Source organism: Acartia tonsa, chromosome 12, assembly GCF_053477335.1.
Source record: "Acartia tonsa isolate MP-2025a chromosome 12, ASM5347733v1, whole genome shotgun sequence".
Classification (NCBI taxonomy): domain Eukaryota; kingdom Metazoa; phylum Arthropoda; class Copepoda; order Calanoida; family Acartiidae; genus Acartia; species Acartia tonsa.
In genome coordinates this window covers 38,782,780-38,809,388 of record NC_137271.1, presented here as the reverse complement: position 1 = coordinate 38,809,388, position 26,609 = coordinate 38,782,780, and the positions used below count along the sequence as shown (strand labels likewise).

General features: G+C 31.1%; 1 protein-coding gene across 14 annotated transcripts in view; it reads left to right on the top strand.

Annotated features, from left to right (window-relative positions):
• The window catches only part of LOC145334560 (lysosome membrane protein 2-like), a 104,373-nt gene extending 80,833 nt beyond the window's left edge, over positions 1-23,540 (top strand). For 4 of the 14 annotated variants that reach the window (XM_080180047.1, XM_080180046.1, XM_080180048.1 and 1 more), the window contains exons 9-28: positions 561-615; positions 2,247-2,394; positions 2,777-2,940; positions 3,377-3,450; positions 3,884-3,978; positions 4,493-4,540; positions 9,741-9,823; positions 13,225-13,288; positions 13,659-13,757; positions 15,416-15,501; positions 15,937-16,017; positions 16,368-16,432; positions 17,185-17,368; positions 17,600-17,691; positions 18,056-18,118; positions 18,406-18,553; positions 18,759-18,911; positions 19,341-19,613; positions 22,021-23,008; positions 23,176-23,540. In XM_080180047.1, coding sequence (XP_080036173.1) covers positions 561-615; positions 2,247-2,394; positions 2,777-2,940; positions 3,377-3,450; positions 3,884-3,978; positions 4,493-4,540; positions 9,741-9,823; positions 13,225-13,288; positions 13,659-13,757; positions 15,416-15,501; positions 15,937-16,017; positions 16,368-16,432; positions 17,185-17,368; positions 17,600-17,691; positions 18,056-18,118; positions 18,406-18,553; positions 18,759-18,904 — 1,695 coding nt within the window. In that variant the 3' untranslated portion in view covers positions 18,905-18,911; positions 19,341-19,613; positions 22,021-23,008; positions 23,176-23,540. Of the gene's footprint in view, positions 1-560; positions 616-2,246; positions 2,395-2,776; positions 2,941-3,376; positions 3,451-3,883; positions 3,979-4,492; positions 4,541-9,740; positions 9,824-13,224; positions 13,289-13,658; positions 13,758-15,415; positions 15,502-15,936; positions 16,018-16,367; positions 16,433-17,184; positions 17,369-17,599; positions 17,692-18,055; positions 18,119-18,405; positions 18,554-18,758; positions 18,912-19,340; positions 19,614-19,749; positions 20,424-22,020; positions 23,030-23,175 lie in introns of all 14 variants that reach the window. The other 10 variants (XM_080180043.1, XM_080180040.1, XM_080180041.1 and 7 more) reach the window with 10 other exon arrangements.
• Positions 23,541-26,609: the final 3,069 nt, after the last annotated feature.

The window sequence follows — 26,609 nt, the reverse complement described above, 5'->3', positions numbered from 1 at the left end:
TCTTTCGTGACATAGTCATGTCCATATTGACTATAGATGTAAAGTTGCGCTTCTAACCATGAGGGGGGAGGGGGTCTTTATGCCGAATATTGGTAATTTTTTTGAGCCCTTTGGAACCAAATATTATATTTGTCTTTTTAATAGTCAAAGTTTTCCTTTTAGAAAGCCTTGTACAAGTCTTGGGTCGGTTTTGTTATCAAATAGAATAGTTATTTATCGCATCGTATTATAAACAGCATTCCACGGATATAAAAATTCACCATTATAAGATTAAAACCAAACTTGGTTTTAATTTTATTTTACGCCCCGAGGTGCCGAAGGCACCGGCTAAAAAAACTGGTATTAATCTTATGATTGTACATTTTTATATTCGTAGAAAGCTGGATATAATACGATGCTAGACATAGTTGTTTCGTATGGATGAGAACCGGTTCCTATCTACCGGATTCGAATGAATATGAGAAAAACTTTTCACTCGGAAAAATATTCTAACAATACTTTTTATAGATGTTTCAAAGTTCATTAAAAACAACATGTATTTGAAATTGATTTTGTTTTAGATGGCTAACAATATGTTTTCTGCGATGGTTATCAAAGGAATTATTTCAAGCTTTGGTGAGCTTTAACTTTTTAAAAGCGAAGCTTTTCTATAATTAGGGTCTGGCCGTCCGTCCGTCCGTCCGTCCGTCCGTAACTGATAGATTTTTTCGTTAATTTAGGCGGGTTAGAATTGTCCTATCGACTTCAAATTTAGCATGGTGATTCCTGTAGTAGTTAGGTACAATTTAGAAAGCAACTCTATAATCGTTACCAGAATGTCCGTACGTCCATTTTCAACATGTTGATTTTTTCACTTTTTTAACAACAAATTTTTATATGATCTAATTATCCGATTGATCTGATTTTTGGTATATTGATTCCTGGGACAACAAAGTACAATATAATCAAGTCCTAAAAATGTAAGTATGTCCTTAAACATTATCCTGCATCAAGCAATTTTTCAACACATTTACCTACAATTTTGCTTAGACTCTTAGGTATACATTTATATCCTGATTATTCAGTTCTGACACCATACAAGTGGAATGCCACTTTGTCCTTCCCTTTCAGAGCTTCGCTTTTATGGATGTTGTCATCCTTGTTTTTAAAGGGGAGATTGTAAACAAAAATAGGAATTTAATGAATATTATTGACCAAGAATTCATGAATGATATTTTTGGTCTGGAAATACAGTTTTATTATTCTGTGTGTGTCATACTCACTTTGATTACGATATCTTTACAATAGTTGTTTCTCCTATTTATAATTTATCCAGGGTTCTAAAGGGATAAGGCAATGGCCGATAAATTGATGTACATCCCCAATGATCATACACATAATTACTCCTTCTGTACATTAGAATTTGTGGTTGAAACGTTTGGAAACATAAAGAAACAACTAGTCAAAATTCATTTAAAGTCCCCAATTAAAGTTGCTGAGCCAAAGAATAAGAAAACGTTATTATAAAACTTTGGGGACTAGTGTAATAAACAGCCCAATGTCCCCCTCACTCCTGAGTTTATCCAACAATTTTATAATTTCCCAACATTATTCCTGTAACAATTTTAATTCTATTATAAAATGTTTAGAATTTATTGTTATGTAGAATTCTAGTTAAAATAAAGTGAAGATATTTCTATTTAATTTTCTATCATGAATTGGGACAGATATTCCCAAAAATAATTAAATTAGAATTAGGGTCGGCAATCCGAATCCGGAATCCGTTTTTAATAGCGGATTCGAATTCTTAATTAGTAGGCCAAAATTAGCGTCTGGAGTTTTTTCTTTCAACTCCCCCTTTTTGAAGGCAAAGATTATCATCATTATATATAATATCTTTTAAAATCTGGTTCGATTCTCGAAAGTGAATCATAGAGAACACCAAGAACATTAATTTTTAGGACATATGTAGCACTTAATTTTTTTAAAAAGGCTTTAAGAATATTGCTACAATCCGAATCCGGAATCCGCGAGAATCCGCCATTTTTTTTGACGGATTCTTGTAAGAATCCGAATCCGGTCCAAAAATTTGACGGATTGCCATCCCTAATTTGAATTCCTCTGTCTTTTTTCCTTAATAGTTAAAACATCTATTCTCTATTACGACTTAGATTTGATTTTTAGTAATTTAGGCATAGAATTTTTAAGTTCCTGCTTCTTGAAGCATAGCTACTCTATATTTATTGACCTACACATTCTTTGCACAGGCTACAACATGTGGACAAACCGTCGTGTGCATGAACTGCTGTGGGGCCACAAGGAGGATCTGTTTGAGTTGGCGCAGTACGCCGCCATCACTGGCAACGCTCCCCCCTTCAAGGAGTTTGGATTCTTTCTCATGAAAAATTCGTCCAAGTAAGTTCATTTTTTATATCACTACGCCCATTGTTTTGCGAAGATTTATATAATCATTGTCTGTGAGTACGTAACGGTTAGCTCATTTCGTTAATATAGGCATGTGTGTATTGTCCTTACGATTTCATTTCTTAATTTACATGTCAGAATTGTCCTATTAATTTCAATTTTTGTTTAATGATTCCTGTTAGGTATGATTTAGAATGCGTATTAACTCTATAATCGTTACCAAAAAGGCCGTACGTCTATATAAAATATGCCGACTGAATTCCAGTTTGTTATTTTTTGTATGATATAATGAAGTGTAACCCATAATTTGTCGGGGAAAATATCTCATTCGTGCGAAAAATATGTTTAATATAGTATATGAATATTTATTAAGGGAAGAAGAGCTAGGACTGTACACTATGTCCACTGGAAAGGGTGACCCATACAAGCTATATTTATTTAGGGAAGAAGAGCTAGGACTGTACACTATGTACACTGGACAGGGTGACCCATACAAGCTAGCCAACATTGCTAAATTCAACGGATTGGAGAAATTGGGTGAGATTTAAATATTTTTAGTATTAAATTGCTTCTATCAAAGACTATTTTTTTGGCATTTGTAAAACATGTTTTAAAGAGGGTCATTTTTTTCCGCAATTCCGTAAAGTTTGGTGTTGGGTTGTAGTCAAATGCTCTTATTAAGTCAAAGTTTTCTGAATGGACCTTAAGTGAGAACAGTTTGATTTAATAAGAGCATTTGATTACAACCAAACACCCGACTTTACATTATGAAGCAGCAGTAGTTACTAATTTATAAATGTTATGGTTGAGATAGATTTATAACTGTTAAAGTGGACCCGACTTTACAGTTTACGCGAAAAAATGTCCCTCTTTTTTTACTCTCTTTAAAATGTTTGACATTTATAACTATGATACCTATCTTTAAGGAAATAAGAATTTTCTTTTTCAACCATGTTAAGAAATGTTATTTAAGATCGTTGGAACGGCTCAGAATGTGACAGAGTTCATGGTTCGGATGGAGCTTCTTTTAATCCTTATATTCAGCAGGTATGAATCTTCAGTAACACTGTTACATAAACACAGGCTTGGCTCCCCCGCAACCGAGTCGACTTTAGCGAGGGTGGTAGGGAGGGGACATTGGACTGTAAAATACACTGGTACCTAAAGTTTAATAACCACATCTTATTGGTTGGCTAAAAGACTATGATTAATAATTGGTTGGTTCAAAATTTTAATCTACAGGAGGGATATTTTTTCTAATTTGGGATGTATATTTTGTAAGGTGGGTAGTCAACTGAAAAGGGTGTTGGTACCTTCCCTTAAATTAGTTATCAACCTTCCCTGGACCTATGGGAACCTACTTTGTAAAGGAAAACCATATCGGTTCATCGATTAGCAAGATCCTTCAGTACAAACAAATAGACATCCTGTAACTTTTATATAATGATTAACAATAGTAATATTTTGTTTAATTTTTCAGCAAGACACTCTTTGGTTTTTCAACGATCAGCTGTGCCGTGCCATGCCTCTTACATTTGACCAAGAACTTGCCAACCAAGGCGTTCCTTGCTACAGGTAAGGATTGTTCTTGTTCGAAACCGATTAGAACCGGTTATCTGCTATACTGAAAAATCATGTATAGTCCGTATGTTATTATAGCCAGATTTCTACGAATATTTAGATAGTGAAATATCATAAATTCTTAATACCTACCAGGGCCTCTGGACCCTCAAGGCTAATAAAACTGGTTATAATCTTATAATTTTTCATTTTAATTTCCGCGGAAAGCTGTCTAGAATATGATGCGATAAATAACTATTACGGTTTAGATTTTTAATTTTTGGACTAAAAATCTGAATAAGATATTATTAAAATGTTTTTGGTTAAATATAATCTAATCTTTTTATTCTGTTAATCACATTAATCCAAATCGAAATTGAAAAAAAGGCATAGATAGAGCGACAAAAATCGTAAAGTTAAAAGGTTTTTTTTTACAAATATTAAGTATGTAGTGTTGCAAAGCTTACATATTATTTTTAAAATTTAATCTTATTATTTATAAGTGCTTAATTAGTTTATTTTTGTTTAGATTCAAGCCCCGACATGATGTGTTTATGCCCGTCCAATATCCTGAAGAGTAAGTGCTGACTTTTAGATAAAGGGGACTATCCACGAACGAGAGCAAGTGATTTTAAACACCTACCAGCATTGATTCTAAATGTTATTTAGGCGAAGAATTATATACCTACTAGGGTTATGTTTAATATCCGTATATCAATTTTTAAAAATAAGTTTCACCATAATTTTTTAAAACTTTAAAAATGTTACCTAAGCATTTTTTTATGAAATATCTTCAAATGTTTTGTTGAGTTTAATGGTTCAAATAAAATAACACGCCAAAACATAATTAAATGCTGTAAATTACGAAAGTACACTAATAACTGTTAACAATATTACAAGTTACCATCCCTTTATCAAAATAACACATTTTATTAAAAAAGTTTACTAATGTGTCACAGCAGTTTGAACTCAACAAAACATTCGATGATATATAGTAAAAATAAATTCTAACATTTTAAAGCTTTTTTTTCATATGAAACCACGGTAAAACTTATTTTTTTTAAATTGATATACGATATTAAGCATATCAAAACCCTAGTATATTCACTAAAAAAAACATTTAGAATCACTGCTGGAAGGTGCTTAGCATCACTTGCTCCCATTCGTAGATAGTCCCCTTTGGAGAGTAGCTGCGATAGTTATTTTTTTTTAGTATAATAGACAGCTTTTCGCAGATATTAAAATGAAAAATCATAAGATTAAAACCAGTTCTGCTAGTTTCATTTTACCTAACAAGGAAGCTTTTCAATAATTTTTGACTATTTTTTTCAGTAAATTCATCTAAGTAGATTACTATTCTTTTATTTCTAACTTTGAAACAACAGAAAAGAAGAAATAACAAAAAACGCGCGGCTAGAGCTAACTACACATGGAAGAACACACTTCTTTGTAGAAAATATATTTCGCTTTATTCAAGCCTTCTCAATTCTATAAAATAATAACCATATTTGCAAAAATTCTTAAGAAAACAACAAGCTTCATACTAGTTAAAATTAATATAAGTTTAACAAAAAACAAGTTAAAAATATTAAGTACTTTGAAAAAAAGAATTTTTAAAACAAAATAAAATCCAAATCTTTTTACTTTGAAATATGGTGTACCTAATTGTTTGAGAGTTTATGTACAACTGAAGTATTTATTGTAATGGAAGGGGGGGGGGGGAGGGTTAGCAGATGAAAATTGGCGGTCAAACTTTTCAACAGTGGTAAGAATTTATACAACAACAAGGAAGAAAATATTCAAAATTTTGGTTGGGTTAGCATTTTTAAAATAAACAGAAGAAATAACATTTAATAATGATGTTGATTTTAAAAGAAAAGATGCAATAACATAAAATTTACATTTTTGTACAATTTGATAAAGATATGCTTAGATTTTTTCCATTAAAATCAAAAGCTTTTTGAACTCTCTTTTATTTTGATTTTTTGGTTCACTTACTAGCAGAGCCTAATCGTTTATAGTCCTTGTCCTTAAAAATCTCGGATGTTAAAAACACTATATTCATCTTCAGATGGGGGAAAGGCGACCATTCAGGCACTTCTTATATTAACAAGGATGACAACATCCATAAAAGCGAAGCTCTGAAACGATATGACAGACGAACATTAACTTTTGTTGAGTGTCAGAACTGAATATACAAAATATGAAAATATAAGGTTTGACAAAATTATACGTAAATTTGTTGCAAAACTTCTTAAATACAGAATTCTGTTTAAGGACATACTGACAGTTTTAATACTTGATTATAGATATGCTACGCTCATAATATTGTACCTTATTGTAATAGGAATCGGTAATCAAAAAATCAGATCAATCGGATGATTTTATCACATAAAAAATTGTTATTAAAAAGTAAAAAAAATCAACATGTTTAAAATAGACGTACGGACATTCTGGTAACGATTATAGAGTTGCTACGCTTTCTAAATCGTACCTAACTACTACAGGAATCACCATGCAAATCAATAGGACAATTCTAACATGCCTAAATTTACGAATAAAAGCCAACTATCTCGGACGGACGGACGTACGGAGGACCGACCCTAATTATAGAAAAGCTTCGCTTTTAAAAAGTAAAAAAAAACAATTATTTTTTTTCTCTTAAGGGCGATTTCTCTTGGGTTGCTTCCCTGTACCTATAAGAAGCTATATTGTAATAGAGAACCATATCGGTTACGGAGGTATTTAGGAACCTACACACACAGATGTACATCCCGTTACTTTTAAATACGGATTAACTTACTCATATGAGAAATGTTCGTGTGTATTTTTTACTGTGTAAGGAAAAATGCCTGCTATGTTGCAATGTTATAGGAGTATACACACAGGCCAAAAACATTTATTTTCCCTCTTTTTTTTGCCTTCAATATAGACTTAAGAATTAGAGTATCCATTGACAGTTTTCATTTACAATTTCATAAAATCATAATATGGAGTACCTAGTCAAATTATTTTAACTTTAAAAAGATAAAATAAAGCATTTAGTAGGTAACTGATATAAAATTATTCTATCGCTTATGGTATACAGAATTTATATGTAACAATTTCCAAAACTGACCGATAAATTGACTTGTAGTTAAGCTTCGCCTTTTTTTGGGTATCTTTGATCAATAGAGGGGGGGGGGGTAATTTATTTTATGGGACAGACAAACATACAAACATCCTTATTATTTATGAAAGAATGAAATGAACTCGGGGAGTTAATGGACATTGGGCTGTTTTACACTAACCCCTTTTTCTTATTCTGGTTTTACAACTTTGGGGACTTTTATTTAATTTTAATTATTTGTTTCATTAAGTTTTGTGTCCTAACGCTTAAACCACTAATTGTTATTTTGATAATGGGGTAATTTGAGTATCATCATTGGTAATTTACATAAAATTATCGGCCACTGAATTAACTACATAAAAAAGAAGCGGCGCTACTCTAAACTAACCCAATTGTCTTGCACTGATATTGAATTAGCAAAGTTACTTTCTATACTCCCAAGTACACACACATGGCCAGGGTTTAATTTTAACCAGGGGTAGCTATTGTAACAATCTATTCTACAAAAAATCACAAAACCTTTTAAATAATTTGGAAGTATATTATAATTTTGTTTTCTTATGTAAGTGAAGAGGGGTGGGTAAGAAGGGGAGGAAAAGGGGAATGGGATTGTGGGAAATTTTCCTTTAGAATTGTTTGTCAGAATATAATACCCTTGTAACTGATTTTTCACAAATATTAGAAATTATAATAATATTGTACATCACAAATGATGATAAACAAAAATACTCCTTCCTGTAGATAATATCACACTCATCAAAATTTAATAAAAGTTACTTTTATTTAACTTTTATGGGTTTATTTTAAACAATTATTGTCCATAATTAACAACCAATAGTTTTAATCAACATATGGGATATTTTGGTTTATCATCATTTGGAATGTCTATTAATTTATCATTCATTGCCTTATCCCTTAAAATCCTTGAGAAACATACACACTTGTACATAGAAAAAGTTTGACAGCACCTAAATTCTGACTTGTTCTACACCTATTCAATTTGCCTCCATACATTTAGGAACCAAAGAATTTGACACTTGTTGAGAACAGAAACCAACCTATATGTACATATGCAAGAGGGACATTTTTTCGTGTAATTCCGTAAAGTTGGGTGGCAGTTAAATGCTCTTATTAAGTCAAATTGTTCTTAATTGTGGATCATTTCATATATACCTATACATTTGTTTATATTTAAGAACACTTTGACTCAATAAAGGCATTTGACTACAACCCAACACCCCACTTTAATGAAACAACCAATCAGAATTCACCGAATTTCCAAAAGTTGTAAGGCTAACGAATAAGAAAACATTATTATAAAACTTTGGGTGTAATAAACAATCCATTGTCCCCTCTCTCTCTCTCTGTTACCTATTACATATTAGAACTCTACATTTTGCTACTTAAAAACTTGAAATTCCTTGTGAAACAATAAGTCACAATGTTTTGATTCAAACATGAAAAGAAACACTTGAATATATAACAAGGTTGATGAAGTCCAATAGTGAAATAATTCAGGGAGCTAAAAGGATAAAACAATGGCCGAAAAATTGATATACATCTCCTATAATGATACATATGAGAGATAAATAAGACAGAACGGATAAGGGGGCAGAAATATTAGGAGAAGGAAGGAAATACAGACAGACAGACACAATTACAATTATATAAAGTTGCTTCGCAACTGTTTATGCAAATAAATCCATAAAAACACTTGTAACTGCCTTATGAAAAGAGTGATATTTTAATTGAAAACGAAAAACAAGGATGACAATATCCATAAAAGACAGGGAGAAAGACATTGTACTGTAAATTAAACTGATACCATAAGTTTTAGAACCACGTTATCTTATTCGTTTGCTAAAAATATTTATTGAATTTTGTTTGGTTGGTCCAAAGTTTTGAATAGATTTAAATGGGTAATTTTGTTTATCATAATTGGAGAAATCAATCGTCCGTGGTCTTATCCTTTTAGATTACTGTCTATTGATAATATCAAAGCTAAGTAATAATTTTGGGGACTATATTCTCCCCAATCGTGTTTTTGTTCCCTTTTCAAGATTGCTTGTGGGATTTAGATAACAAATTATTATCATTATGATATCCTAAAAATTAAATGGAATTTTAATATATAATATAAATCAAATTAAGTTTATTAATAATTGATAAGCTTTACTTCAATATTAACACTTGTTCCATAACACACGTGATTAACAGCATTTGATTAATTTTATTTCCTGTATTTCAAAGTGAAGCTACTCAACAATTTATTTTGCTTTTTATAGATTATTAAAGTTTCATGGATTTTTCTGTAACCAGTTTTGGTGGCCCTGAAGGGTCAAACTTTCAGGACAATAAAACTGGTATTGATTTTTATTTTTTTATTCGCAGAAAATCTTATATGAAAAGATATGATTCATGATTATAGGTCAAGCCGGTTCTAATCTATCAGTTTTAAAGAAGTAGGTACTAGGGAAAAAATTCAATATTTTCTGGGAGGAAGAAGACAACCCTTTCTTCCCCTTCCTATCTTAGGTATCTAATCTTTCAAATTATTTTCCTATTGGGTGAAAGATATACAATAAATCAACCTAGAACTAAGCTTCCATGAAAAGTACAAGTTAGTGAAATAAAAATATTTTAAAACATGACGTGTTGTTATTTTCAGGAACGCCTGTTACAAGCTGGATGGTCACGTGATCGGAGATGGACTATTCGACGTTAGAAACTGCCAATTCGACGCCCCCATAGGAATTTGTTCATTTTATGCTTTTTCCTTAAAATAGTATACACACCTTTTTCCCTCTCGGCTCATTCCTTGGACATTTAAATTTTTGTGGCTGCAGCAGGTTCCGCTGATATAGAAATAACACTGCTACTGCTGCAGTCACAGAACCCTACAGAATTATTCACTTTAATAATTTATGAGTTAAGAACTTAAACTAAATTCCTTTTCGTTGCTTTTACACAAAGTGCCTGTAGAGTACTGATACCCCACTCTCTTAGGTAGTTATTAAAAATAAAGGAGGGGGGAATATAATATTTTTTTCTTCTTATGCCTAACCCCTGGGGGGCCTACACCTGGAGTGACCCTCCCCTTGCAGGGCTAACTTATAGCCTGTCATCTAAAGTAACAATTTAACAAATAAAGAAATTAAAAATATATCCCCACCCCATTATTTAGGGGGGGGGGGGTCAGTACTCAACAAGGTATCTTGTGTGAAGGCGCCTTTTTTCATGATTAATCAAATATTGAATTATTCCATTTCTGTGTCAAGGGTATTGAACAGCTGTTTTTAACATTAATAGGAAGTGGGTTATTAATATTGTAGTTCAATTCTTTTATGATTTGATATCGCCATTTATTATAGGTTTAACTCCAGTAGACCTTCTTTTTATAAACTTTCATGATTTATCAACAACTAACGGCTTTAGGGGGGGGGGGTGTAGTTGAATTTGATAACCATTTTTTTATTTCAGATTTACGATTTTTTTAAGGGTTGGGGGCTGACGCCCTTTCATTTTTAGTTTTAAAAAAATTAAATAAATTTTTTTTTCTAGGTGCGATTTCTCTTGGGAGGGTGGTGGACCGTGGTAACCTCCCCCAAAATAGTTATAAACCTTCGCAGGACCTATTAGAAGCTACCCTGTAAAGGAGAACCCGATCGGTTCAGTGGTTAACGAGATCCTTCGTTAAGGATAAAAGTTTCGTTTAGATACTCCCACATTTGGTTTAAAACTTCCCTAGAATTTTTAAATGCCCTTTTTATTGGCAATTTTTAAAACCATACAAACCATGATGGCTAACATTTCTATTTTTTTGCCTTAACTGTCAAACATCGACTTTACTGTACTTTTCACTAATATGTTCTTTTTTGAACCTTTAATACTGTAAAATAATGAATAACAAATTGGTTTCAATAGAATTTTAATAGTACAATAAATAGTACTAAAACAACATTATTATTTATACATTTCTGGAATAAGAAGGAATATTGCAATTAAAGAAAAATTATTTTCTCGTGATAGAAATTTAAATATGGAAACTCGATAGAGGAAAAGTAAAGGTTTTAGATTTTTTTTCCATTTTCCTCTTCTATAAATACAAAAGAAGTAGGATTTAGAATTGTTTTTGCATCGTATTATAAACAGCTTTACGTCAATATTGAAAGGATGAATTATACGATAAAATCCAGTTTGGTCAATCCCTAGTGGTCGAAGGCCCGGACTAACAAACTGGTATTTATTTTATCATATTTATGTTAATATTCTTGGACAATTGTCTGTACTATGATGCTATACATGATTTTTCAGTAAGGCTGAGAACTGGATCTAATCCAGCTGACATTAATCGGTTTCGAAGTTATACTAGAAAAATATTTTTTTCAAATTCAAAATCCTGCATTAATAAAGCTTAAACCTATAAAAACAAGTTATAGCCAGAAATATAAATATACCATTTAATTGGAATTAAGGGACACTCTTTGGGAGATGTCTTATTTTAGAGTTTCCTGAACTTTTTAAAATTCTAGTAATACCTAACTTAATAAACTAACCAATCAAAGTTCAATAACAGTCCCCAAAGTTGTTAATTCAACGAATAAGGAAGCGTTATCATAAAACATTGGGGACTATCTCTCTAATACATTGAACCAAATGTCAGAATGTCCTTTTACAGCTCTCTCCTTGACAAAAGAGCAAACACATCAATTATTAATACAAACATATTATTTACTAGGGTTAGGCCGGATACTTTTTTGGCCGGACCCCGGATATCCGGCCAATTTCTAATGTCGGATATCCGGTATCCGACCGAATATTAAAAATTGCCCATATCCGGCAAATCAGCCGGATATCCGGTATCCAGATAGTACCAATATCCGGTATCTGGCCGGATATCCGGTCCAAACCTATTATTTACTAAGGCTAATATTACAATTTTAGTTGTAGGTAGAAATAAAGGAATACATTTTTCCAGTATGGCTTTGAAACCGATTTCTATCCGCTGGGTAAGAACCGGTTATCAGCCTTACTGAATAATGATGTATAACATCCAGTTCCAGTGGGGGGGAGGGTTGAATAACCTTTTTCATCACAATTTGGCGTCTATGGCCGCTCTATTATTATATATTGATATGTATATTCTGTATATATATGAAAAGGTCGTGTTTTCTTGCCTTTCAAATATTATGAACTTTAAATAACTTTTGTATATTTCTATGTCAAATTATTATTTTTCCTTTTTCATAGGTTATACATAGGGAGGGAACATTGGCAGTTTATTATATTTGTCCCTAAAGTTTGATAATGTTTTCTTATTCATTAGCTTAACAACTTTGGGGACTTTTTTTTATTTTTGATTTGTTGGTTCATTAAGTTGAGTGTCCAAACGTTTGAACCACTAAATGTAAACTACAGGAGGTGTTCTTTTGTGTTTCATCATTGGGGATGTACACCAATTTATCAGCTATTGTCCTATCCCTTTAGGTCTCTGGGTTATTCCAATTTATTGTTCACATGATAAAGTTCATTTTTTTTCTAACCTTACACAAACGATTATTTACAATATGGTCGGTCAATGATGTAAAGACATAGCGCGTTATGGACTGACTGACGGAAGGACAGTCAAAGTGAATTATAGAGTAGCTTCCCTACACGAATAACAATGGCATTACAGGACAGCAGATCAAAGACATATAAATTTAACCAGGGCTCGGCATCCGCGCATAAGCCTTAAATTTAAACCCACTTGTGTTCCAAAAATATTTCGAAAATATGGGCTGTTTCTTTAAGAACAGGTTTGGACACCCAGCTGGATTTTAAAGTCATTATATGATTATTTTTTTTTGAGGCTTACAAGCGCAGCTGCCGAGCCTTGTACTTTACACATAACATTGCTATGGAGACAAAAATAGCAATATAAAATATTAACATAGTCCTGCCTATTTATATCAGGGAGGAAACGGACCTTGGACTGTTTATGCACTAGTCATCAAAGTTTTAATATACCGTTTTCTTATTAGTTGGCTCGAAATCTGTATGTACTATTATTGAATTTTAATAATTGGTTCTAATTTAAAAGCGTCTAAACTTTTCAACCATGAATTATTATCCTTGAAAATTATGCATAATATGAACAATGCCGCGTTTAGTTCTTTCCTGGCCACACTTTCTACATGCAGAGGACAAATATAAGGATGCTATTCAGGGTTTAAGGTAAGGATATACAGTGGATATAGAGTATATGGATATATTGACAGGAGAAAATTTGTCGTCATTTAGGTTTCAAATATGAACCTCATTTATTGGTCAGTTCGTTCATCCAAAAGGAGGGGAGGGGTGGGGTAAAGAGGATCGATATTTGATTTAGCCGTTAGTATCTCTTTATAAGAGAACCGGTTTTCAGTCACACTGAAAAATTATTTCTACGAATAAAAAAGTGTACCATCATAGTATTAAAACCAGTTTTGTGTGCCAGTGCCATCGACTTCTCGGGTGTAACATAACTGGTTTTAATCTTATAATTATACAGTTGTGTATCCGCGGAAAGCTGTCTACAATACGATGCCATAAATAACTATTCTAGACCTCAAGAGGATGAGCATGGGTTCTGGTTCGACATCCAGCCTGTTACTGGAACCACTGTATCTGCCAAGGCCAGGATTCAGATCAATATTCTCGTCAGGTATGTTGTTAATGTTGTTTTGACTACTGTTCTCGTGTATAAGGATGAGATACAGCTCATTGATCTAAAGTGATAAGAAAAATAATCTATTTTAATATTCACCACTAATGATGATGCACAAAATTACACCTCCTGTAGATTTCCCATCATGGTAAAAAAATGTTTAGACACTCAACTTAATGAACCAACAGAACAAATTCAATAATAGTCCCCAAAGTTGTTCAGCCAAAAATACGAAAACATTATCATAAAACTTTGGGTAGGTACTAGTGTAATAAAAAGCCCAATGTCCCCTCCATCCCTGGATACAGCTATAGGAAGTGAAGGAATATTTTAAGTCAACAAAAGAGAGCTTATTTGGAAAACTTTGGGTACCAATTACCAATAACTCCCTATAGTCTTAAAATGGTCAGTCATATATAACACTTGAATAGGCATTGGCCAAATACATTGTAGTTGTGATTAAGGGAAGCAGCGGTTCTGACACTTTTGCGTAAACAGGGTGCATAGGCTTTGTCTTAGGAGTGAGAGAAAAAAAGTTTACTTTTAGGATGTATTTTTCTTATATTTAAAAAAATGATAGGTCTCCAGGTTCAGGTACTGCAGGCTGGAAGGTTGTCTCTGGACAGGTAAAAATGGAAAAAAAACAATTTGAATCTTTAGAAGTCAAATTATAAAACAAAATGTGTACTTTTTGAATGTTGTTTACATATTTGAAGATAAAAGATGCATGTTTTGTTTTATAAGTTGAACTCTAACTATTAAAAAAAAATTTATTTTTACCTTTCCAGAGACAACCTGGAGGCCTGCAGCACCTGAACCTGGAGGCCAAATCAAAAAAAAATTAAATATAAAAAATACATCCCAAAAGTAAACTTTTCCCCCAAATAACCTATCCTCTCACTCCTAAGACAAAGCCTATGCACCCTGTTTACGCAAAAGTGTCAGAACCGCTGCCCCCCTTGCATTAATATCATTCTTGTAGAGTTCATTTATTTTTTTTGTGCCAAATACTGCAATTAATTAAAAGTTTTGACAAAGTGGCAACAATTTCAAACTTTTAGGCAATTGATTTATGGCTTTTTGTTGTGTAGCTAGCTACTCTTTATGTTATCCTCTGTTTGGTATTATTGTTTAAATTTATGTTTATATAAAGTCCTGGACTTTTCATTTATTTTTTTTTTCAAGGCAAATTTTTTTTTCTAGTGGTGTTATATTTTTGTTAATTAAAACCAGTCCCCTTTAGGGATAAGATAATGGACGATAAATTTATGTACATCCTAACAGATGATAATCCTAATTAACTCTTCTGTAGATCGAATTATTGGTTGAAAAGTTTGGAACCAACCAATCAAAATTTAAGAAAGTAAACAAAGTTTCGTGTTTCGTGGCGACTAAAAAGATGACTTGGTTTTAAAACTTTGGGTACCAGTACAAAAACCAGTTCAAGGTTCCCCCCTACAGAAATCTAAAGGGTAGGACAAATTGTTGTATAGTTAGTGGTTGAAACGTTTGGACACTGAACTTAATAACCAACCAATCAAAGTTTTTAATAAAAAGACCCCAAAGTTATTAAACCAACGAGAAAAAAAACGGCTGTATATAGTTATGGCTGCGACAATAACTAAAGCACCATTTAACAAAAAATTATATTCTAGGAAAATGGGCTGGACTGATCTGCAGGACATAGAACAGGATACTGTAGTGCCCCTACTTTGGTTTGAAGAGGGAATTGACGAACTAGGTAGCATTGTATTTTAGTAGCGCAGCTTCTCAAAAGATGCTCGTTTGTGTTTTGCGCAAATCTCCAAAATTACTTAATTTTTATTAGTTGAAATAATATATAGCTAGGTATTAACAATTTTATGTGTAATGGAAAAGGAAAAGGTTGCGTGATTAATATTTCCTTTCGCTCATGGTTTCTATCCAAAATTCCTCTCCCCTTATTGTTGAAATAGATTGAAAATAAGGGGGTTATTATTTTTTACATATGCCTAAACCCTGCGAAACCCCTAACTTTGCGGTGAAGAGCTGCCCTGCACCTTTTATAACCTGACCTAGAGTAAAAACGAAAAGCTACCCCTTATTTTGATTTTTTCAATTAAGATTGTAGGGTTTCTATGTTCGACTAGATACTAATGGGGAAAACCGCCTGACTGATCATTTGTTATTTTTTCAGGCATGGATATCATAACAGTGTTGAAAAGAGCGGCTGTGGATCCTTTGACTTACAGACAATACATTCTCTATGTTTTTACATGTAAGTTCTCAGTTTTTAATATTCTTTCTTCCATAGAACCTGTTCTTGAGCCATACTGTAAAAAAATCATAATATAAATTGATTTGAAGTACCTACTAAATGTTTCTTTTTTGTGAAATATGTTCCAGCTGGGTAATTGTATCGCAATATCAGTTAACGAACCCACTTTTATTCTAAAATTATAATTGTCAAATGCTATTGTTAATTCAAAATCGATTAGTTGAGAAAAATAAATTTTTTTTTAATATTACATAGCTTTATAATCAAAATATTGACATTTAAACTCTTTGACTTTACATAGGTAGGTAATATTAGTAAAATAAAATGTGTTAATTAAATTTAAATTTCAGTTTTCATCTGTATAGAGATAATTCTTGCCTTTATCTGCCTCATTAGAATATGTCAGAGTGTTAAGGTAATTTATTCTACTTTTTAAAATCGGAGCTTTTCAACAGTTAGTTTTTTGCGTCAGGGTTGTATATTCTGCACAAAAGGGGTAGTTGCACGAAATGCATTTGAACTTAATTTAGTGAACCGCATATTTTTTCCTATTTAATGGGTTAAACTACATTTATATGGCTTATATCTAAAAGAATTTCTTTTTGTGATATATGCAATTTAAAAAGACGATTTTCAAGTCTTGGTATTTTAAAAACTATGTGGTAGAAAAATGAAATTCTTTCAAATATATGCCATATAAATGTAGTTTAACCCATTAACCAGGAAAAAATATGCGGTTCACTAAATTAAGATCAAATGCAAATATTTCATGTATTTCTCTCCCAATTTTTACCCTTAGGAAGGAGAAAAATTTAGTACTCTTTATTTTATTCATTTTATACCCCTACCAAAATATTTTCATTTCTCTTTAATTTTTCATTCCCCCCCCCCCCCCACCCCTTAATCAGGGGATTCCATGCATCATATAAACCCCTGAAAGAATAGTTTGTAAATATTATTTTTAAAAAAATTAACAAATCTTTTAAAGTGAAACTTAATTCTAATTATCTCCAAAAAAAATACTGCGGTCAAAATAGATAAAATATAGTTGAGCTTGTATAAATGTTGTTATTCTTGTTTAATTTAAAATTCTTAGTGTAATATAAATTAGAACTTTTGATTTTCCAGAAAAAAAGGAGCAAAATTTTTACTGTTTTTTTTCTTCAGATGACCGAGGTTATTGACCAGATCCAACAGATTCCCGGCTCTGCGGGCAACCACAGCGGTCACCACGACCTGGAGCAGGCTGACCAGCCCATGCTAGGAGCTGACAGCACGGACACGTCACGTGTCACTACGGCCACTCACTCCAGGAACTGCAGCGAGGGAATTAAACCTCCCTATATTCAAGGTAATGGAGGGAATATTAAAGATTTTTCCAGTATGGCTTCGAAACCGATAAAATCCGCTGGATTAGAACCGGTTCTCAGTCATACTGAAAAATCTTGTACAGTATCGTATTACAGACAATTTTTTACGTGGAGAATCAAAGGTTGATTGTTCCTTTTTTCCGATGATAAGATTATTTTAAAATAAATGGGTTAGGTATTATTCATGAATTAAATATTTTGTTTGTTTTCAGGATCCTCTGAGGCCAGGGAAAAGTTGATTGAAGATTTAAGTTCTCGGTTGTCACAAAAGTTAACTTCTCAATTTCAATATAATAACATCAAGGTAGAGTTATTTATACCATCGTATTATAGGCAGCTTTCCAAGGATAGTAAAATAAATAGTGGCTAAGAACCAGTTCTAATCATGTAGAATTTAACTGGATTCAAATTATAAGAAGAAAATATTTTCCATTAATGCCTTCTTCATTACGAAACTCTACAAAGTTTCCCCATCCCATTTCAAGGTCTTCTTGCTAAACTAGGACTTAGTAAAATAGTAATTAACATTCGCAGGACCTATGAAAAGCTACATTAAAAAGGAGAACCATATGATATCAGTTCCGCGTTTAGTAAAATCCTTCGGGACAAACATACACACAAAGATCATGTTACTTTATTACAAGGATAAAAAAAAATGTTTTAATCAGGATGGTTCAGAACCAGAACCTGTGGTATCTCATGAGAACCTGGAAGCATTGCTGCCAAATCAGGTAGACACAGTAATAATATTATGTTTGTTCTAAAAGAATGTTTTAGGTTGTCTAAAAATATCACAATTAAGTCATGTGAATCAATCCTAAATAGCATATAGATCAACATAATGATAAGCATTACAATTTAGCTAATAGATTGTTCACATTAAAGTAAAAACTGTAAACAAAGATCAGCTTATTATAAAACGGTATCTGATTGCCGCGTACAATTATGAAAAGTAAAATGTCGTCTTTTGTGTTGAAATAATGATACGAATAAAACAAATATAATTTTGTTACATCAGGATCAAGAGTCCCGGCTGCCAACGTCACAGGAAGCTGTCAACCTGCAGTCAGCTGCCCATAATAACAAGACCATGCAGCTGCGACAGACACAGTCAGCAGCTGTTGTCAGACGGCACCAAGTTGCTGATAATAAAGAAAGCTATGAAGGTATAAAATAATTGGAAGTGAACGGACAAAAAATTTTAATTTAATCTACAACCCTGATAAATTAAAAGGTACCTAGTCAAGATTACAACATATGAATTGGAAGTACAGATTAGTTTTTCCTCCATTGTCTTTACCACCATTATAATTTCCCCTCCCTTCCCAATATATCCTTATCAAACAAAAAATGTAACTTTAATTATTTCAGAATCCTTGAGGGGTGGTGTTCCAGAATTGTGTGTCTCAGAATCAGAGTCTGAGAGCGAGTCTGGGAGTGAGTTTGAGGGGCCCAGTGTCGCCCTCGTCAATGTTAAGCCTAGATTAACCTCGGTTTCATCAAGTGTTACATCCTGATTTTTTGGTAAGTTTTGCCATCAGGGATCTAAAGGGATAAGATAATGGCCGATAAATTTATGAACATATCAAATGATAATACACACAAATTTGCCCCTTTTGTAGTTTTCAATCAGTGATTAAAAAGTTTCGACACTCAAGTTCCACTTAATGAAACAACCAATGAAAATTATCAAATATTTTCTAAATCTATGTTAAGATCAGCTATTTACCAAAAGTATTTTTTTAGTTTTGCGATTTTTCTTGGGAGAATGGTGGTACCCTTCCACAAAATAGCTGTAAACCTTCCCAGGACCAACCCTGTAAAGTAGAACTATATTAGTTCAGAGGATAGCGATATGCTTCGGTGAACAGACAGACACTCAGAATCATTTACTTTATCACGAGGAAGGATTGTAAGATTCACTCTTATTGATTTGATTATTTTTTTTTTTAGGTACTCTGCACGAAACCAGTTCTAGCTAATTCAAGACAAACACAACTCAATCTTTCTGCGCTGACATTTTTATACAAATACAACAAATACAAACCATAACTGAAAATTTTAAAAATATAAATAAAATAGTCACTTTACAAGTCAAAGCTAGTGAATTAATTTAATTATACAACAAAATAAACATAAAACTAGGTATTAAAGTGAGGAAAAAATCTTATTCATTTTTCATATAAAATAGAAACATACCAAAAATTTTAAACTTTTGTATTTACGGTATAGTTATTAATACATTCATTTGATTATTTCATATCATTTATTTAACACAGTTAACCATTTTGATATCAAATTACCCCTAAAAACTACCTTTTTTTTAACCCTAGTTTTATTTTATCTTAAATGTTTTAGTTAGTAAAATATCCCGGGAAAATGTTGTGAAAAAATTGGTATTGACCTGACCATTTGAATACAATAACTGCCATATTTTTCCTATGCTACATAATCGCTATTAAATCTTGATGTTTTAATATTCGTCTTTGCTATTCTAACTTTTCATTTACAATATACAATAAAAAGCTTAAGAAATATGACCAATATGAAAACTGCAAAAAATTAAGATAAATTTTAAAAAATACAAAAAAAATTCAATTTAGTTAAATGGAGATGAAGTTTATGCATTTTTATAATTTTATGTCATAAAAAAGATGATTTAGGTTCATTTAGATAATCATTAAAAATATTGATTATGGAAAGAAACCAAGTAGCGGGTTTCGTCGTATTTCCAGACTAGCTTTTCTCATATGTGTAGCCCCTGCCGGGTAGGTGCTCTAACCCTGTGGGGCAATCATTAATATTTATCTAACCTATCAAAAGCTACTGTGAAAAGACAACGAAACCCACCACTTCGTTTTCTTTCCATGATCCTAAAATATTATTTTTATATTAACAAAAATAAATTTAACCAAAAGTATAAAAAAAACTAAAATTCCTGGTGTCAAAATTTATATTTAATTATTCCTACATTTAGTAATTTTTAAAAGAAAGTTCCTAACTAAAGATATTACTAAAATTAGAGTATTTGAAAGGGTATTTTTATTGTTAATTAACCAAGAAATGTTTTATAGACAGCTTTCCACGACTAGTATAATAAAAAATTATAGGATTAGTTCTTCGGCCCCTCAAGGCAAACAAAACTTGTATTAATTTTATGTTTTTAATTTATTCTTCGTGGAAAATTGTTTTTAATACGATTTGATGCATGAATTTTAGTATTGCTTAGAACCGGTTCTAATCCTTCGGATATTAATCGGTTTTCAAAGCAATACCTAATGAATAATTTAGTATTTTATTTGAAACCAAATTTTAAATTTCCCTGGTGATAGGTTTAAAATTATTAATATTTGTTATTAATTTGTTGGTATTTAAAAATTCAATAAGGCATTATAAACCATTTTTAAATACAAAGTTACAAAATCCAAAGATTATCAATTTCTATGATTGAAAATAAGATATTAATTTAATATTTGGCTTTTATTTTTCCCTTTAGTAAAGTAATTTCTTATATTAAGAAGCTTATGTTTTTATATGCCGTAACATCGGTCTGTCTATAAAATGCTGGTTTAGTTGGGATATACGATTTAGACAAAAATAAAGTAATGTTTTTACAGTATGGCTTCGAAACCGATTAATATCCGCTGGATTAGAACCGGTTCTCAGTCATACTGAAAAATCATGTTAAGCATCGTTTTACAGACAATTTTTCACGAATATTAGAATAAAGATAATAAGATTAATACCAGTTTTGTTAGCCCAGGCTTCCGTCGTCTCAAAGCTAACAAAAACGGTTTAATTTCATATTTTTATTTTAATATTCGCAGAAAACTGTCGATCATACGATGCGGTAAATAACTATTTCTACCTGTATGTCCCAATTATGCCAGTTTTATTGTACTATACATATGCTTATGTATTGTAATTCTTGGCCATATAACAGAAACGGGATGTGCAGCCGCCAAAGATGATTTTCTTGCAGTTTGGCCGCTTTATATTTATTACTGTAGGGTTATAGGTTACTTTGCTGTCTAATAAATTTAGGTAGGGAAGGGACATTGGATAGTAAATTACACTATTCTTCAAAGTTTTACAACTAAATTATCTTATTTGTTGCTTTCAAACTTTTGGTAGTGTCCAAATTTTTGAACCAATAATTTTTATCTACAAAAGGGTCAACTTTGTATATAGGTAATTATTAACGGAATTAATCAATTTATTGTCCATTGCCATAAGAAATTTATTTGCTAAAGTTATTTTAAGAAGTAATAAATGCCATAAAATATATTTTCCTAAGTTGATCATTTTTTTTCTCAATAATCTTAAAGCTTATTATAAACCATTAATCTTAAATAAGTGATTACTATTGAAGTATAATTATTTTGTTATTCAAAAAATAGTTAGTTATATTTTTTAACTTATTAAAATGTTTATAAAATATTAAAGAAATGGTTGATTATAGTAGACTTCTCGATTACGGTATGCATGTTTTTTCTTACACTAGCTAGGTATCTATGTTTAAAATGGTATATTTAAATATATCCATGTACCATTGTCCATTGAGATCTCGAAAATAATCAGCCCTTTCTTTTCATATTGTTGTTAAATCATATCTAAAATGATTTAATTAAAGTCAAGTCATGTCCATTTTGCTGTGAATTATACCATTCAAATTTAGTGGCCTGTATAAAAAAGAAGTTGTTTATTTAATACCTATATTTGTGACATCTTTTACTACACAGAATCTTCCAATTTTCAACATTTACAAAAGGTCCAGCTTCATTGCTTCAAGATTCTGTTTTTTTTTTACTTTGGTAAATTATAATTCCTATTCCAGTATGGCTTCGAAACTAATTAATATCCGCTGGATTAGAACTGGTTTTCAGCCGTATTGGAAAATTATGTATCGTATCTTATTATAGACAATTTTCCACGAATAATAAAATAAAAATATAAATAAATAACAGTTTAGTAAGCCCGGGCCTTCTGCCTTTCACGGAAAGCTGTCTTTAATACGATATGATAAATAGCTAACCAGATAACAATTAAACACTTTTTTAACAGGCTACAACGGCTAAAAAGGCTGTGTATTTTAACTAAAGTTAGCTTTTTATAGTTTTATCAAATCTAGATGTTACTGTACCATACCCTTATGCTTTAATCCAAAATTCCAGGCAAAATCAAAATACTTCATTTTTTCCAACTCAAATAATTTTATCATAACAATTCAGATTTTAAAGATTTTCTGAAAGTTTTTAATATTTATTAATATTGAAACAAACTTGTCTAAATGATCTCGTGTTTTTCAAAGAAAAGCTTATTATAAATAAATTATATAAAAATAATAATATATTGTTGTTATTGATTGATTGATTGCTTGATAACTTATGTATGTACTCTAAACCTATGTATAACAAGTACTTTTTTGTAGCATTTTTGTCAACGGCTTTGTAGGTGCTAACCACTAAGTTGTACTGTTGAAAATTGTTTTTCTATGCGATTTCAAAGTTTTTTTCTTCTAAATGTGTACTTTAAAAACTCAAGAAAAAAGTACAATAAATTTGAAAACTTTGGGATTGATTTATGTACAGAACTGTTTTGATTTGTAAGTTTAAATAATGGTTTTTTTTCGCGTATTTTCCGTAAAGCTTCCAGTTAAAGGCGCTTATTAAGTAAAACTGTTCTTAATTTGATATATGTATATGAAATGGCCATAATTATAAAAAGTTCGACTCAATAAGCGCATTTGACTAAATGCTAACACACAATTTTATGGAAAATACGCTAGAACAAAATTCCCCTCATTATAATTAATTAGGTTGCTTTGTCCCTTTTACTTTCATAGATAAATAATGAGGTAGTCAAAAAGCACCATTTGATCTAAAAATTTTATGATAAAGAAAACATTAAACAAGCCACGTTTAACAAACAATATATGATACAATCGAATGATGCTTTTTGCCCGTCTCTTTAAAATAAAAATTTGCTTGTTTTTAATAGAAACTTTTCGCCATTTATTAAAGATGTAAATTGTTAAATAAAAATGATTTTATAAACTAAAATAATTTATTTCTAATGTGCCCTGAAAATTTAATTTTTTTTTGTAACATGACACTTCTTGTTTTAGTAAAAAATACAATTTTATAACTTAAATCATGTTTTATTATTTATTTTTTATTATTGTAGCGGAGCCACAATATAATTAGGATAGGTTTGACTTTTAACCGCATTTATTAACATTGCGATAATCCCAGAAAAAGGTATAATCAACAAGGGAAATAAATCTAAAATAATACTTGTGGGACCAGATAGAATGCTTTAATTCTACTGTGTGTTGCCTCCCAAAAAAAGAGCATTGCAAACAAACAGCCAAACGTTGCAACTCAAAGAGTATCTTTGCTAAAAAGGATTTTTAAAATTTATTTTAAATTTATATTTTTTCATAAGTTTGCGATTTCATAATTCCATGATTTTCAAAAGCTATACATGATTACAACTTTAATAATAGATATGAAAATTTATTTGGCAAATATAATAATACCTACTTAAAAACTAAAAATAAAAGAAAACAAAGATGACAACATCCATAAGTAGCAGATCTCAAAAATTATAAATTGATATCGGGAAAAAAATTACTATAGAGCAGTGTCAAACAATAATCATTAAACTTGTAAAAAAAAAGGGAAATCACGAAGGCTTTAAAATCACGCAACATTTGAATCACGAAAACTTACAAATCTAGGAATCGGTTTAGCAACGCAATTACTAGACAAATCTTAATGAAACTTGATGGAAATATGTAGAATAAAAGCATATTAATCCCTGATAAAGTCAGCCGTCAATCCTGAATAGGAATAGAGAAAATCACGAGAACCTAAAAATCTAGGAGTCGATCTAGCACCCCAAAAAATAAACAAATCTTAATAAAACTTGGTGAAAATATTTTGAATATAAAATAAATTAATCTCAGAAAGTGACAGCCTTTCATCTTGAATAGGAATTGAGAAAATCACGAAAACTTGAAAATCTAGGAATCGATCTAGCACCCCGAGTAACAGACAGATGGACAAAACAATGTATAGATTAGATAGGCATATGTCAAAGGAATCTTCACTAAAAATTTCAGCTGTCTATCTTAAATAGGAGCCGAGTAAATCACGTTTTACTCAAAACGTTTCAGACGGACATTTCAAATTATAGAGTAGCTTAGCTAATAAAAAAGTAACTCTCAATATAATATATTCTTTCATTTTGATATCTTAATTACCTTCCTATACTGAAAAATAGTTTAAAACCTTCATATATCAATAACCAATGCAAAGCTTCCCTTACAGTTTGTATTACTGTACAATACATTTATATACTCATTTTTATTTAATATTGATTCTTTTTATTAAACAAATACAAACAAACACACATCCAGATACTTTAGTTTTTAAAATTATATAATTTATTTCCTCATATTCTATTAATAAATAAATTTTGCTTTCATTCCAAGAATAAAAGTTGATACAAAATTCCAACAAATAAATTTACATTTTATAATGATAACTTTAAGATTTTATCGATGCTAGTAAAAGTGGCGGCATAGATTATGACGTCAAAAAAATTAACCAATGAGAGACCAGTATTTACGAATGGTAAAATTTAAAGTGGCCTCTCATTAGTTAATTTTTCTGACGTCATATTCTGTGCCGCCACTTTTACTAACTTCATTTTATCCCAATCCGTCAGCTATCCTGTTATATAAAGTAGTTATGTTTGACTGTAGCTTATGAGATCTGAATAACAACTGAACCGATTGAGTTCTCCATTTTATGAAAGCTTTTTATAGGTCCCTGGGTGGTTTTTAGGTTATTGTGTCTTATATTTAAGTTTTGTTTTAGGCCACTTTCACAACTCCTTCAAATACATAGCTTCTAGATGCTAGGAGCGCAGCCGCTAGTTTAGATTCAACTAGATGATTAAAATGTAAACAAGGATGACAACATCCATAAGTAGCAAAGCTCAAAAATCATGAATGGATATCGGGAAGAAATTTACTATTGAGCAGTGTCATACAATAAACATTAAACTTGATAAAATAGGAAAATAACGAAACCTTTAAAATCACGCAACCTTTAAAATAAAAAAAAATAAAAATCTTGGAATCAATCTAGCGCTCGATTAATGGACAAATCTTAATGAAACTTGATGGAAATATGTAAAATATGGGTATATTCATTTCTTGATAATTTCAGCCATCAATCCTGAATAGGAATCGAGAAAATCTTGAAAACCTAAAAATTTAGGAATCTAATAAAACTTGTTGAACATATGTAGAATGTAAAAATAAATTAATCCCTGAAAATTTCAGCCCTCTTTCTTAAAAAAGAATTGAGAAAATCACGAAAACTTAAAAATATAGAAACCGTTTTAGCACTCCAAATAACAGACAGACGGACAAAACAATGTATAGATTAGATGGCATATATCGTAGGAATCTTCTCTAAAAATTTCAGCTGTTTATCTTGAATAGGAGCCGAGATAATCACGTTTCCCCCAATTCATTACGGACAGACGGACGGACGTTCGGAATATTAGAGTAGCTTCGCCACTAATAAAGAGAAGATATGTGTAGTAAGATATATAAGTTTTCCGGAATTTTAAAGTTAGGGGGAGATTTGAAATCTGCATCAAATTTTGAGGATTTTTTATAAAATTCGTTTTTTCTATAATTCTTTATCTAAAAGCGGAAATGCAATTTAAGTTAATTAATTTTGGCATCTGTGATTGGTGGATTTAAAAAATCTGCGCTCTGATTGGATGGCGTACATCATTCAACCAATTAGAGCGCAGGTAGTTTAAAATCCACCTATCCTATTGGTCAAAATTAATTAACTTAAAATGCATTTCCGCTTTTAGATAAAGAATTATACAAAAAACGAATTTTATAAAAAATCCTTAAAAATTGATGCAGATTTAAATCTCCCCCTAACATTAAAATTCCGGAAAACTTATATATCTTAATGTGTAGCTTTGTTAACCGACAAAATAATTTCATAGAAAAATACAATAGATTTTTTTAAAGAAATGTTTTATTTTTATGGCATTTTGTATCCAAGAATAAAAGTTTTAGCTTCACTTTTAAAAATATAAAATTTTTGCTATGTTTATTGTTTAATGAAATGTTTCATTTTAAAGTCGTTTTGTATCAAAATAAAAGTATGTACATATATTAAA